Here is a 13,840-nt window from a genome sequence, read left to right as displayed (position 1 = left end):
TCAAATGTAAAATATTTATTTCGAACATCTAATAAACTATAACGTAGTTGTCTGCACGATTAGCCGTGACTACATAATCCTCAAAACAGGACCTTCTTGCTCGCTAATCCTGCCGTGAAATAGCAGTGCTTACATTGTTGTGTTTCGGCGTGGAGAGTAAGACAGCCGGTGAAATTACTGGCACTTGAGGTATCCCATCTTAGGCCTCTAGGTTGGCAACGCATCTGCAATCCTCCTGGTGTTGCAGGTGTCTATGGGCGGTGGTAATCTCTTACCATCAGGTGACCCACTTGCTCGTTTGCCATCCAGTCGAATAAAAAAAATCCTCTTAACCCAAAATTCACTTTAAGCATAGTTAATACACAAGATTTTGGACTTGGTTGCAGGCGGTACCCGAATACTTCTAGTTTTTCGATACTAGCTGAATTGCACAAGAATCTGTGAATAATTTTTTGATTGCGATCCCAGAATTATCCAACTTTCTTCACCAAATTACATCAGCGGTGCATTATTCAGCGGTTCGAGAGTGTAGTGCAGTGTAGGTAGAGGTAACCAGGCCCTATTCTACGAAGTGCAAAATTCGAACTTCCTCTCTTGCCGTCCCACTGACGCTTATGTTATTCAGTACGAGAGTGAGAGGGACCGCACGATACGAACTTCGAATTTCGTAGTAGCCCAACAGACCGATAGACATAGTTACTTCCGCATAAGGACGGAAGTATTCTGAGCCACTAGGTCACCCAAAAGCGCGAGGATGGAACATGATTGTGTAGCGTAGTCTGACTTCTCGTTCTATATCAATCCAACGCTGTTCCAAACCTCTTCTGAACATGCACTCCTCAAAACATTTGGCTACAATCACCCTTCTGCAACAAAAAAATAATTTGGATTATCATCGCTAAATACCATTTTTAGTCCCCCACGCAAAAAGAGGGTTGTTATAAGTTTGACCGCTATGTGTGTCTGTATGTCTGTCTGTCTGTGGCACCGTAGCTCTTAAACGGGTGGACCGATTTGAATGCAGTTTTTGAGATATTGAACTTTGAAGTGACAAAGTCGGGGTTTTCCAACTTCTTGTTGGTTAGATTATACAGACTGCCTCTGGCCATGGGCTTTTAATGCAAGGTTCGATTCTACTCGCATAACTGAGCTACCGGAGCGCCAAAGTTCGCATACTTTTCGCTAGTCATACCGTAATGTTTGTCCGAATAATCGTTTGTCATAGTTTTTTCCCACTGAAACTTTATTTTTTTTCTGAAAAAATTAAATGGTCATCCTATAGAAAACTATAGGTTAGGTCAGGTTTGTTTTATAACAATTCTGTTAAAATGTCTTTATCCTATTTAGTTTAACCAATTGTGGAACCCTGGTATACATGTGGAACCTTATCGTAAAAAAAGTTATAGGGACATTGCATCTCTGACAAGGGAATTTATTACGACACTTACTGTGAGAACGTTCTACGGTGGGTCAGGAATTAAATAGTTCGACTGTGCGTACCATCCCACCCTATATACGTCCCACTGCTGGGCACAGGCCTCCTCTCAGAACAAGAGGGCTTGGGCCATAGTTCCCACGCGGGCCCAGTGCGGATTGGGAACTTCACACGCACCATTGAATTGCATCTTTGCATTTTGCAGGTTTGTGCAGGTTTCCTCAAGCTGTTTTCCTTCACTGCAAAGCTCGTGGTAAAATTCAAATGTAATTCCGCACATTAATTTCGAAAAACTCAGAGGTGCGACCCGGGGTTTGAACCCACGACCCTCTGCTTGAGAGGCGATAGGTCAAACCACTAGGCCACCACGGCTTATAATAAGAATAATAATTTTAAACATTGATCATGTTAAAAAAATAAACTTTTTTTGCAGGTTCCGTTATATTGGCTAAATCTCTCAAAAACAAAAATACTAACTTCACACATGCAGAGCACACTCTGAACCTTCTGGTCACCTCGACGATGATGTCGTTAACGGCTGACTTTTTAAGTCGTAGTGTACGACCATGAGGAGGGTATGGTAGATATCCTGTCAGAGTGCGCGATGCCAGAATGCTGAAAATACAATCAAAGATGAAGTTTTAATACATAAATTAATTTTATAAATTCAGTCAGTTACTGAAGCACTTCTTAGCTATCTCTCTTCTTCTGAACTGGCTACTTTATGATACCTCTAAAATTAAAAAAATAAATCCGCTGATCATTTGACATTTACTTGTGACAAACATGTTCACTTGATTGAAAGAATTAAACATCTTGTCAGTTAAGTACAGACATGACTATGTTTGGAAAGCATTTTAATTATTTCTTTTGTTCGGAAAATTAAAACGAAAAACTTATATACGAGTTTCCTTCATTTCAAATTTAAATTAATTGTTTTGATGAGAGATAACACGTGTTAAAGTATTGATAGAATATAAACATAGATAAATAATTTGTTGGCACTTATACAAGGTGTTAATTAAATGACTATGTACAAACCTCAGACACTCCAAAAGTATTTTTTTATTTTATATTAGTTTATTGCATTTACTACTAAATACCTTAATTATTAAAAAAAATACTGTTTTGCTAAGTAAGTTATCCAACTGGATTTGTGACTCCACACTCCTAATTTGGGGTGACACTCTTTACCCGCCCGGATAATACCGACATGGAAATATCTACCTTGTTTACATGTAGGTACACGCCCATAGAAACTGGCATGGGCTTCTATGGGCGTGTACACGAAAAACAGGGTCGGTATTTCCATGTTGGTATTATCCGGGCCGGTAAAGAGTGGCACCCCTAACTTGTACTCGTCAGTTGCGATTCGCCGTTTTTAGAAAATAAACAGACGACCAGAAAAACGGCCACTATTAAATTAACTAAATAGCACCTACCCATGCATGCAACCTCGCTAAAACATTTAATTGGAGTATTATACTGTATTGTTTTGTTTTATTACTGTTTTAGACTGGGCACAGTTATAACCAACAAAAAATTGGAAAACCCCGTCTTTGTCACTTCAAAGTTCAATATCTCAAAAACAGCTAAACCGATTTTGATGAAACATGCGTCTAAGCACAGAAAACTGCGAACCCCGTGGCGTCTACAGGCAGAATAACAGAAAATTGAGAAGTCTGAATAATGAACGATACAATACTGTTGACGATTTGGCACTGTGGTCTAAAAAGGAATGTTGACGAGTTGGCACTGTAGTCTAATTAGGAATGTGGATGTAAACCACGTAAGAAAGCGTACGTTATAAAATTATAAAATTTTGTAATGTTATTCTGATTGATAATAAACAGTTTATTTTTTTTTATTTATCATGTATAGGAATGTGACGATATAGACATGTTGGCGAATCAGAACAGTAGAACATAATTATGAGAATGAGGACGATTTAAAAAGGTGACTGGGACTGTAGACGAAGCCATCCTGAGCCGAGAAAATCACGAGAGTTTAAAATACTATAAATTACGTACAAACTAGAAAATACAGCACGGAGCAGTGTGCGCGTCGCTGTATCATAATTCAGCCAATCGACTCGGTCATATCTATCCTTAAGCACCTCGGTATGTCCGGTACCTATAGAGATCTGCAAGAAACATATAAAAATGTACTTAGTACCTATTACTTATTTCAAAACTATAGTGCGTAACACTGTCTATCATAGTGAAGTTAAATCCAAATTACTTGGGCTGAACTTTGCCAACGTGTGTTCTTTGAACTGATCGAAACCAATTCGATACCAAAAATCGTGCGGTTTCTCTTCTTCAAATAACTTATTGCATAAAAAGGGGACGTTTTGGAATTTCAATTCGAAGAATCGATTCGGGATATCGAACGCAGTAAATCACAGTACATCACATACAGACAGTAGTTTCCGTTCGAACTTGTCTCTGATTCGGAATTCCGCATAGTGGCATGTGCTTTCGGGATTGAAATAAACGTACGTGTGTGATGTATTTACGGAATTCCGAATCGATATTTCGAATCGAAATTCCAATTGTATGTGGCCGCCATAAATGTCAAAATTCTGCTGTTATTACACGACTTGTTATAGCTGTGTGTGTAATCATTCACTTTAACTCTCATGGGACTATCTACCTATAATATTCGCGTGAAAGTAACGATATTAATAGTGTATTTACGGGCCAATTATTTCCTACTAAATAAATCCACAATGCTGGTTCCAAAACCCTTCGAAGCTCTTTGGGTTCCTGGACAAGCATTTTATGTTGATCGCAGCGGGGCGGACTTGGACGCTTAGGTATACAATTGAGTGGTATGACCGTAAGAGCATATTCTTGACAGAGTTGATATCAAAAAGAACGGAAGGCCTTTGCCCAATTGTGAGACTCAATGTGTAGGTAGGTAGGTACAGTCAAGGGCAAAGATATCGACACGGCCAAAGTTGCAATAAATGTATGTATACGCGACTCTATGCACTTAACATTAAGGCCATGTATACATATTTTTGCAACTTTGGCCGTGTCGATATCTTTGCCCTTGACTGTACAGTTTGATTAATTCGAGTTAACACTTGACAGATGGGCGTGCCTTCAGTCAATTTTCAACTTTGACGTCATACCCAACGTGATTATGTAAAAACTATTTTATTTGTATGACGTCAAAGTTGAAAATTAACTGAAGGCACGCCCATCTGTCAAGTGTTAACTCCAAGTAATCGTACTGTAGGCACGAGGTATTCTAACTTGAAGAATGACGAAAGGGATATCTCCCTTGCCCAGTAGTAGAAAAATACTTTACCTTCTGGACGATATGACTTTCTTGGTGTGTTGGTCGTTCATTCAGTCCAACCGGGTCCGATCGCGTACCTAAAATAGACCAATAAGCACGTTAAAAGGCTGTACGATACTACATCATCTTTATGCTTGAATAATATAATAAAAAATATAATGTTTTAAACTTTTGTGACAACTAAAAATGACCAAGTGCGGGTAGTTCGCGATACGAGTGCCGGTACTCTTTGTGATCAAGTGCGGGTAGTTCGAACATACACTTCAGTCTACTCGTGACCACGGCCACTGTTACGTGGGTGAAACGTCGAGGTAAATATTACTATCGCGTGTTTTAGCGTAATAAAAATGACCCCAATTTTATGTTTCAGGGAGACACCATATTTTTTCAAACCACTTTATATGTTAATCGTGTCACGGAACGGACTCTTGTAATGTAACAAGCTTAGATGAATGATTGGTCTCGCGCGCTCGAGACCAATCATTCATCTAAGGTAACAAGCAACATTTACGTCACGATAGCCTAGTGGTCTGACTAGAGGATCGAACCGGACTTGCATCTCCGAGATTATCATTTTTCGGGCACTGGAGACACTTGGGAACTACCTCTACACTCCCACTGCGAGGAGGCTTATGCATGCCATGAAGAAAGACTTACAGCGGTTACTGCGAAGTGGCGCTTGCTGATAGGGCTCCTCTCTGGGCGCAGGTAGCGGCACCCCTGGCTGGTCGGGTAGCACCAACTCTTCCACCCTCTCTTGCCCCCTCCGACCTCTCTTGGTCTTCCGCCCGCGGATTGTGTTCATGGCCAAAATTACTCATGTAATGTATGTATGTTCTATGGGACAAAAACGAACGAAATTATAACGAATGAATTTTGGAGTAGCTATCCCCCCTCGTGGCTACGAGTAGACAGCGTCGTGTGACGTTGCTTCTGCATAGGTTTCGAGTTTGTCATATTTATGCCGTTATTCAAGTATTATTTTAATTGACAAAAAGTAACGGTTATAATTAGGTACTTATACACATAAGTTACACAGTTTAAACTCGAATTAATTTGGAAACTTGTATCAGGAAGTCATTAAAACTTGTATCGTACCTTATAATTGCCATAAAGACAATCACATGATTACTTTATTCATTACTTTATTATTATTCATCAAGGATCATTTCATATAATTTGTACTTTTGACACCACAAGCAGCATCTAAATACAATTGGGTTAGCAAAAAAGATGAAAAACACGGTTAGAAAATAGGAAATCTTACCGTTAAAAGCGCTTATTGTAACAGAAAATTAACATTTAATTTTACCCACTGAAAAAAAAGGAAACAAAATTTATCACGAACGAGATTTTCAACTTCAAACAGACAGATATAGACATAACTTTATGATACATCAAAAGGTACACTGACTCTTAAAATAATACACAAATAAGTCGAAAAAGAATTTGACTTAGCATTATGCTGCAGTAAGTATACGCGTCTACTACAGCAAATGTATTATTGTAGGTATTAACTAGTGTTTACCCGCGGCTTCGCACGCGTAAACTATTCGATCTGGTTGAGTTGAGTTTGCGGCGCTTGCTTTCGAGACAATGGGACCATGGTCGAAAGACACCAAACTTTTTAGCAAGGACTTATCTACTCGTCTGTTTTTGGCCTCAGGCGACCCCAGGGCTGGCACCTGGCTGGCACTTACCTCTCGCAAAGATTAGGAATAACAGTTCAGAGAGGTAATGCTGCCAGTGTCTTGGGGTCAATGCCTGAGGCAGAAAATTTGGATGACATTTTTATTTTGTAATATTAGTTTAGTTTATATATAGTTTTAGCTTTGGATATTAGATAGTATTATCAAATTCCCGTGAGAAATCCCAAAATTGATATCGTAATATTTGGGAATATTGGAATAAAAGTAGCCTATGTGATATTTCAGACATCCAGCTATCTACATACCAAATTTAATGACTCTAAGCCCAGCGTAATCTGGCGCGCGGCAATGAATGGGTAAAGAGATTTACAGACTGCAATGCAGGATAATGAATAGAATTATTTTTCCTGAATGGCAACACGGGCATAGATAATAGATCACTCGTCTTTGGCTCGAAATTCGAACTTGTGATTTTATTTTGCTTAATATACAAAATTTACACACTCAATATCACATTTTGTCAAGTTTTTCGCGATTCCCAAGGCCAAGAATCGAATTGCTTTAAAACTCCAGAGAAATAATGCTTTGTTTGGGAGAAACGTGTCATAATGGTGTTGTAGAGCGCCATCCTGCTCTGTCTCGTTTTTTCCCGTTCTGGCGGTTCACTTTTATATGATAGATATTAAGACAGTTTTATGAATACGTTATACAGAGATATCAAAAGTTAAAACCTACCCAAAACCTACCCTACACAAAAAGTCTGTTTCAAACTACATTTCCGTACCAAATTTTAAGGCTAAGCAATTAACCATTAAGGAGTTCCCTTCTGCGGAGACTATCCTGGCTGGACTATCTGGATTTATTGTATTCAAATGAAAAAAAAAACGTATTCAATTATTTCGTCAACATAGGTAAATACAATTAGGTGATAATTTATCACTGATAAATAAACAAAAGAACAAATATGATGTGGCATGTCGGCGAACGAAATCATTTAGAGAATCGGTGCCAGTAAATTGTAAGATAGGACGTGAGAAAAATAATAAATCAAACTAAATATCACAAAATAAATAAAATTGAATAGTTTTCTTAACTCTAGGCTTAAAAATTATAAAGTCATAATAAAAGTCATATTAAAAGTATCATATTAAAATGCCAATCAACCAATTACATCTCAAATAGAATTAAAAAAAAAACACCACCACCATTGTCACCAGATTCACATAAGTATACCAAATTTCAAGTCAATTTGACCACTGGATTTGACCCTAGAAATAAAGAAACGGTTCAAGCTAAATAAAAGCTTGTAAAATCACCATATTACTTCAAGTCGTGTTGTATTAGTCTTCACAAGGGGCACAAATTTTGTCAAGGTGACTATCGGAAATCTCTTTAAAATAAGAAAAAAAAAACAAAGATTCGACTTACACCATCGCAGAATGTTACCCGTACGCATATCATAATTTTAGATTGGTCATACATAATTACATCATTATGTCTGATAATTTTAATCAGATTCGAAAAAAAATATAAAAATTACGTTGGTCATATGTCTGATAAGTACACCATAATATGTCTGATAATATTAATCATAGTTGAAAAAAAAAGAACTTACCAAAGATGGCTGACGACGGCTACTCGTAAAATGTAACTAGGCAAGAGGTCCTACCCGTAGCACACCCAAATCAACTCTGACTATGATTTTCAATTGCGCTATTTTATATAAAATCCACCATCCATCCTTCGAGCAGAAAACTACTCGTAATTTGACATTAGTTAATTATAGTTTAAATAATTTGGTGCAAATCACACTTAATGACATTATAACTGCGGTAATATTTTAGCCTTAAAGTACGGAAAACAGACGGCAGAAAAGTAAAAAAATAATAATAATGCGACATAACAAAAATACCAGGGCGACCGAGCTTTGTTCGGGCTAAAACTCGTTACTAAGCGTTTTGCCAGTGGTAAGACCAAGCTAGATCGATTTGTCATCCTCGAAAAGCCCTGCATACCAAATTTCACCGAAATCGTTGGAGCCCTTTCCAAAATTCTGATTATATAGATTAGATACAATAAAAAGATACAGAACAGTTAATTGATTAACATAACAGAAACAGATCAAATAAAACGTAAGCTGTTTTGTTTTTTGTATGTGTTTTTAGACAAAAAGCCAAAAAATAACAAACAACCAACACGTTACTGATATTATGTGACAATAGGCTCCAGCAATTTACAAGCTGCCGGCCGCGGAAACCGGCGGCCCTGATTTTCAGCCTGCGCCGGTCCCCCGCCGGATCGGTAGTGCAGCGTAGCTGGTGATGGCTGGATGATCTGGTTAAAACCGCGGGTTCACGGTGGATGCAGGCCGCTTCCAATGAAAGCAACTGGAAGGTTTATGGGGGAGACATACCTACGTCCGACAGTGGCCTCCTACAGCTGCTATGATGATGATGAATATTTTAGTTGGTATGGAGTCTAATATGAACCCATCGTGGCACCCGGAACTTACCCTTCCAACTAATAAGACGATCCCACTAATAAAATACGTAAGACTTCTACGGAGACGGAGTTGCGGGTAACAGGCTAGTAATCTTATATGGAATGGTTGTTTTTAATGGAAGGTCTACGAACACCAACTATGTGTTTTTTCGGAATTCTAATGGTTATTCAATAAAATCACCGGAATTTCAATTTAAATGCCGGATCGAATGGATGACGCGAGCAAAGTCTGGGGTAAAGTCTAGTTAGGTAGAATAAAAGCAGATTGATCATCAGCTTTATTTAAAAACAGTCCTATACTTAACAAACTTACTTACATAAAATAAACAAATACATACTTAAATACATATTAAACATCCAGGACCCGAAAACAAACATTCGTATTATTCATAAAAATATCTGCCCCGGCCGGGAATCGAACCCGGGACCTCACTTGACCTCGAGCTTCGTTGTCAGGTTCTCTAACCACTCGTCCATCCGGTCGTCTATAGTATGATTTACCCAATGACGATTAGCCAAATGGATTAAGTAGCATAAACCCGAAAATTATCAACAGCGTAGATTAATAACTTAATTTGATCCTGGCGTTGTAGTCGCAACTGTTCCTTTCACTTCGCTTGTCGTTGTACCTAATTTTCCTGAAGTGATAGTGAACATGACCATTGGCCAAAAAAGCAACCACCTTACGACGGTCAACAATATAATTACAGTAGGTACAATGAACACCACAATATTACGGGCACGCGTAACTGAAAATTGAAATATCGACTTTCAAAATTACGAACCTAACCTAACCTAACCTACTTTCGATATTTTGACCGTCGACTTCTTAACATTAGATATATTAATTTTCGACGTCCCTCAAATAATATAGGGTCAACAAAGTTGAATTTTTTAATCGTTCATAAAATAAGACCATAAACTAAAATCAATAAATAAAAACTAAAATAATAAAAGGTTGCTTGGAAGAGATCGCTCTTAAGCGATAAGGCCGCCTATTGTTTACCTTGTAGTTTTCTCTCTGTGTACCTGTTTGCTGTATCGCTTACTATTTTTGGTGTACAATAAAGAGTCATTGTATCAATTGCAGCTCTGTGACCACTTACCATACAACACGTGGTGGTATTGGCCGGGATTTTAGTTGACGCACATAATTATTAGTCGATCATCGTAACATACAGGAAAAGGCAGTTATTATGCTTCAGCACCCTTAAGCCAAATGGGTTGTAAAATAAGATTTCATTATTTTTAATATGTCCGCAGACGAAAAACAAATCACAAAAGGCCAGTAAGACTGACAGAGATCAGGGGGCTGGCACGTGACCTGTGACATCATTGGGATTGTTTAATACTTTAACTAATTAGCGATGAAGGGAAAGACGGGTTCATTAGTAAACTGTTTGTGTGACTGTTTGTAAATAAATATCAAAACATAATATAACTTCTTGTCTCGAAAGTAATTAGGCCATCGAATTTTTTTTCACACTTTTTTATATCTCCCTATTTCGTTTCATTCAAAAACAGTCTAACTCTTGTTTGTTTTCAATAATCCAAGCATTGAATGCAGAAGTTAAGGCAGTTTTCAGCAACATTTTCGTTTTTATCAAAAACATTTGTGCGAGTGAATGTAATCGTTAAATTTCAAAATATTTAATTTTACTAGATTTATAACGGATTAACAATATTATAAAAAAATATTTTTGTAGACCTATTGGTAAATAAAAAAATCTTTCATTTAATTTAATTTCATTATTGAATATATAGATGCCTAATGAAATGAAAGGCTATTAGGTACCTACCTTAAAAAAAGTAATAAAACATATAATGAAATTTATTTCTATTTACTCAGTTATTAACTCCCGACGCAAAAAGAGGGGTGTTATAAGTTTGACCGCTAGTGTGTCTGTGACACCGTAGCTCTTAAACGGGTGAACCGATTTGAATGAGGTTTTTTTATTTGAAAGCAGGTTTTCTAGCAATGGTTCTTAGACATGTTTTGTCAAAATCAGATCAGGTGTTTTTGAGTTATTGAACTTTGAAGTGACAATGTCGGGGGTTTTCCAACTTTTTGTTGGTTAGGTGAGGTTATAAAATAGTAAGTAAAGAAAAGAAAATATCTTAGGTCATACACACACAGCGAAACGCGTCTATTTCAGACTGTCCTATCAAAGTCAAAGTCAAAATATCTTTATTCAATTTTTAGGCTATAACAAGCACTTATGAATGTCAAAAAAATCTACCACCGTTCGGAAAAACCTCTGCTGAGAAGAATCCGGCAAGAAACTCAACGAGGTATATATATTTTTTTTAAAAAACAGATTTACAATATTATTAAATGATATGTATACATCACAAGTAGTATTTTAACACAACTTTGTTTTAACACAGTAGGTTCGCTATTTGAAAGGGATCGCTAATGCGGATCGGAATTATTTCCAAAATACCTATCTATCTTATCTTATCCTATCTAGAATAGCAGTAGGTACCTACTATTCTGGGTCCCCGAGCTGGTAGGCACACCAAGTGTTCCGGCGCGCCTACAGTGATGGAGACAGGAGACAGTAAGATCTTCTGGAGCCGAGTCCAACACCGGACGACCGCCGTGCTGCCAGGCCATGGATGCGCAGAGTTTCCACAGCGTGGCTGCAAAACGACGATGAAGAGGAACACCCTGGGGTTTTTAGTGGGTACACCGCCTCCTTCTGGGGCGGGAATCCCACATACCCGCCGGCCTCCCCGGGCCGGTGGCATCTATAAAGGATTTTACCTAGGATTTTACCCCCAAAAAAAAAATCCTACTATTCTACTATCTATTGTCACACCGCGTTGACATATTGCTTATTAAAAAGCCTAGGCGCTGCTCGCCGATTTCTTTGAACGGTTAGTTATGGTGATTTATTATTACACAAACTATTTCTTTAGGTTAGCTTGAAAAGATCCCTTTTAGGGATAAGTTCGCCTTTGGACTTTTTCGTTTTGTTGGTTTTTTGTATTAAGTATGTTTATGTTTTATGTAAAATAAAGTACTTATTTAAGTACATACATATGTACCTACGTACATACTATTTTTCTTTTTGCAAACCTTAATTTACTACGATTAAATCTTAGCAAGATTTCACAAGAATTTTCTAGGAAAGCTACCTATGCATATAATTTTGGATCCTTTTCTTATACTTTGTAAAAGCAACCGTCATTGATAAATTCCATAATACCTGTTTATGGTGTGCTTGTCTGGTTTGTAGAATACCGAAAAACACTAAATGCACGTTTATAGAATGTATTTTTATGTATAAAAAAGTGCTTTGGTAAATGCTAGCCCCCCTTCTGCTAGCCCGCTCTCCTGTAAAATGACGACTTGTATCACTTATCACAGGAGGCACAGAATTGTTTTTTAACTTTATTTGGCGGTGTTTTTTTGGTCGGCGTTTTTTTTTATTGTTTCATTCAGACTTATCCAACCATTCGATTAAATCATCTCGAATTTTCGGCCTGTTTAATTACGTCCCACTGTCTACAGTCAGAGGCCTGTCTTTTTGAGTGTGTTTTTAACCCCAAAAGCAAAAAGAGGGGTGTTATAAATTTGACCGCCATGTCTGTTTATGTGTGTCTGTGGCACCGTAGATCTTAAACGGGTGAACCGATTTGAATGCAGATTTTTGTTTGAAAGCAGGTTTTCTAGCGATGGTTATTAGTAATGTTTTATCAAAATCGGTTCAGCTGTTTTTGAGATATTGAACTTTGAAGTGACAAAGTCGGGGGTTTTCCAACTTTTTGTTGGTTAGGTTATTAATTTATGCGGACATTTAACCCACAATCTATATTTGTACTTATCTTTGTAGGAAAAAGGGTGGAGGAGCCAGAGAGGGCGGAGGGCCAAGAGACCGAGAAAGAGTTGGTTTTACCCGAATAGCTAAGGGTGTGGCTACCGGCACCCATAGTAGAGCAGTTCAATCTTCCAATGCAAAGTTGCAGGCCTCGCAGAGCCACCTTTAGTCTTTATTCATACCTACTCATCATCATTTAAAAGATAACCTAACCAACAAAATGTTGGAAAGTTCTCGACTTTGTCACTTCAAAGTTCAATATCTCAAAAACGGCTAAACCGATTTTGATTAAACATATCTAAGAACCATCGCTAGAAAACCTCATTTCAAATAAAAAAACCGCATTCAAATCAGTCCACCCCTTTAAGAGCTACGGTGCCACAGACAGACATACAGACACACATAGCGGTCGAACTTATAACACCCCTCTTTTTGCGTCGGGGTTAAAAATATTGAAATGAATGAAATCTTATTACAAGAACACCTACTGGTTTTACTTTTCTAATAAGATTTAGTACCTAGCAAGTGCGAAACCTTATGAAAAATAAATAATCACCGCTGCCTACGTAGGTATGTCCGAAATAACCTGATTGATCTAGGGCATGTAATATGATTTTACCTATATCAGAAACATTTTAGGATTTTGATTATAACAGTAACAACATTTTAAAATTACCTACTTTTAATTGTATCCATCTATTTTAAATAAGAAGATAAGAAGTCAATCCTTCTTTTAAAACAGTTGTTAGGCACTTGTCCCACCCGCGAGATGAGCGAGAAGCGAGCAGAGCGAGTAACTAGAAACGAGTGTTCGAGCACGACAGGCGGGGCGATTACTCGCTTCACTCGCTCGAGCCGGGCGGCCGCCAAGCTAACAGCGCTGAGCGAGTATCGCTGAGCTAGTTTTATAGCTCAGCGAGTTTTATAGCTCTTGTCGCTGCGACAAAAGATGTAAGAGCGAGTTCTCGCCGGCAGTGTGAACCGCCAGCGATCAACTATTAATATATATGTCTCTTTACTCACACAGGATCTTATATCTTTTGTTCGTTTCTTGAGCGAGAAAATAGTCGATAGCCAATAGTTTCCTGCCGGCGGTGAGACAATGCCTAAAACGATAATTA

At 37.9% G+C, this 13,840-nt stretch overlaps 1 protein-coding gene and 1 long non-coding RNA gene across 3 annotated transcripts in view; both read right to left on the bottom strand.

Annotated features, from left to right (window-relative positions):
• LOC141440887 (uncharacterized) overlaps nt 1-13,840 on the bottom strand; it is a 198,576-nt gene continuing 184,736 nt past the window's right edge. Inside the window, exon 2 of the long non-coding RNA XR_012452761.1 lies at nt 1-92. This is a non-coding gene — a long non-coding RNA (uncharacterized lncRNA). The remainder of the gene's footprint in view (nt 93-13,840) is intronic.
• On the bottom strand, nt 469-8,086 carry LOC141440885 (early boundary activity protein 2-like). Of its 2 annotated transcripts, XM_074105470.1 has the most exons (6): nt 8,009-8,086; nt 5,402-5,581; nt 4,754-4,821; nt 3,466-3,578; nt 1,913-2,050; nt 469-866 (listed from the first exon to the last, which is right to left on the bottom strand). In XM_074105470.1, exons 2-6 carry the CDS (start codon nt 5,547-5,549, stop codon nt 737-739), a joined length of 597 nt encoding a protein of 198 aa, XP_073961571.1. In that variant the 5' UTR covers nt 5,550-5,581; nt 8,009-8,086; the 3' UTR covers nt 469-736. The 2 variants fall into 2 exon arrangements, with proteins under 2 accessions (XP_073961571.1, XP_073961572.1); XM_074105471.1 differs by lacking the exon at nt 1,913-2,050.

The sequence above is a fragment of the Choristoneura fumiferana genome, chromosome 23 (genome assembly GCF_025370935.1).
Source record: "Choristoneura fumiferana chromosome 23, NRCan_CFum_1, whole genome shotgun sequence".
Lineage (NCBI taxonomy): Eukaryota > Metazoa > Arthropoda > Insecta > Lepidoptera > Tortricidae > Choristoneura > Choristoneura fumiferana.
This window is presented reverse-complemented; position numbering and strand designations above follow the sequence as displayed.

Coding starts and splice junctions, on each gene's coding strand:
- LOC141440885 (XM_074105470.1), bottom strand. CDS start 5,549: ATGAACACAATCCGCGGGCGGAAGACCAAGAGAGGTCGGAGGGGGCAA. Junction 3,579..4,753: donor AAAGTCATATCGTCCAGAAG/GTAAAGTATTTT, acceptor TGTTTCTTGCAG/ATCTCTATAGGTACCGGACA. Junction 867..1,912: donor GTGTGCTCTGCATGTGTGAA/GTTAGTATTTTT, acceptor TTTTTGTTGCAG/AAGGGTGATTGTAGCCAAAT.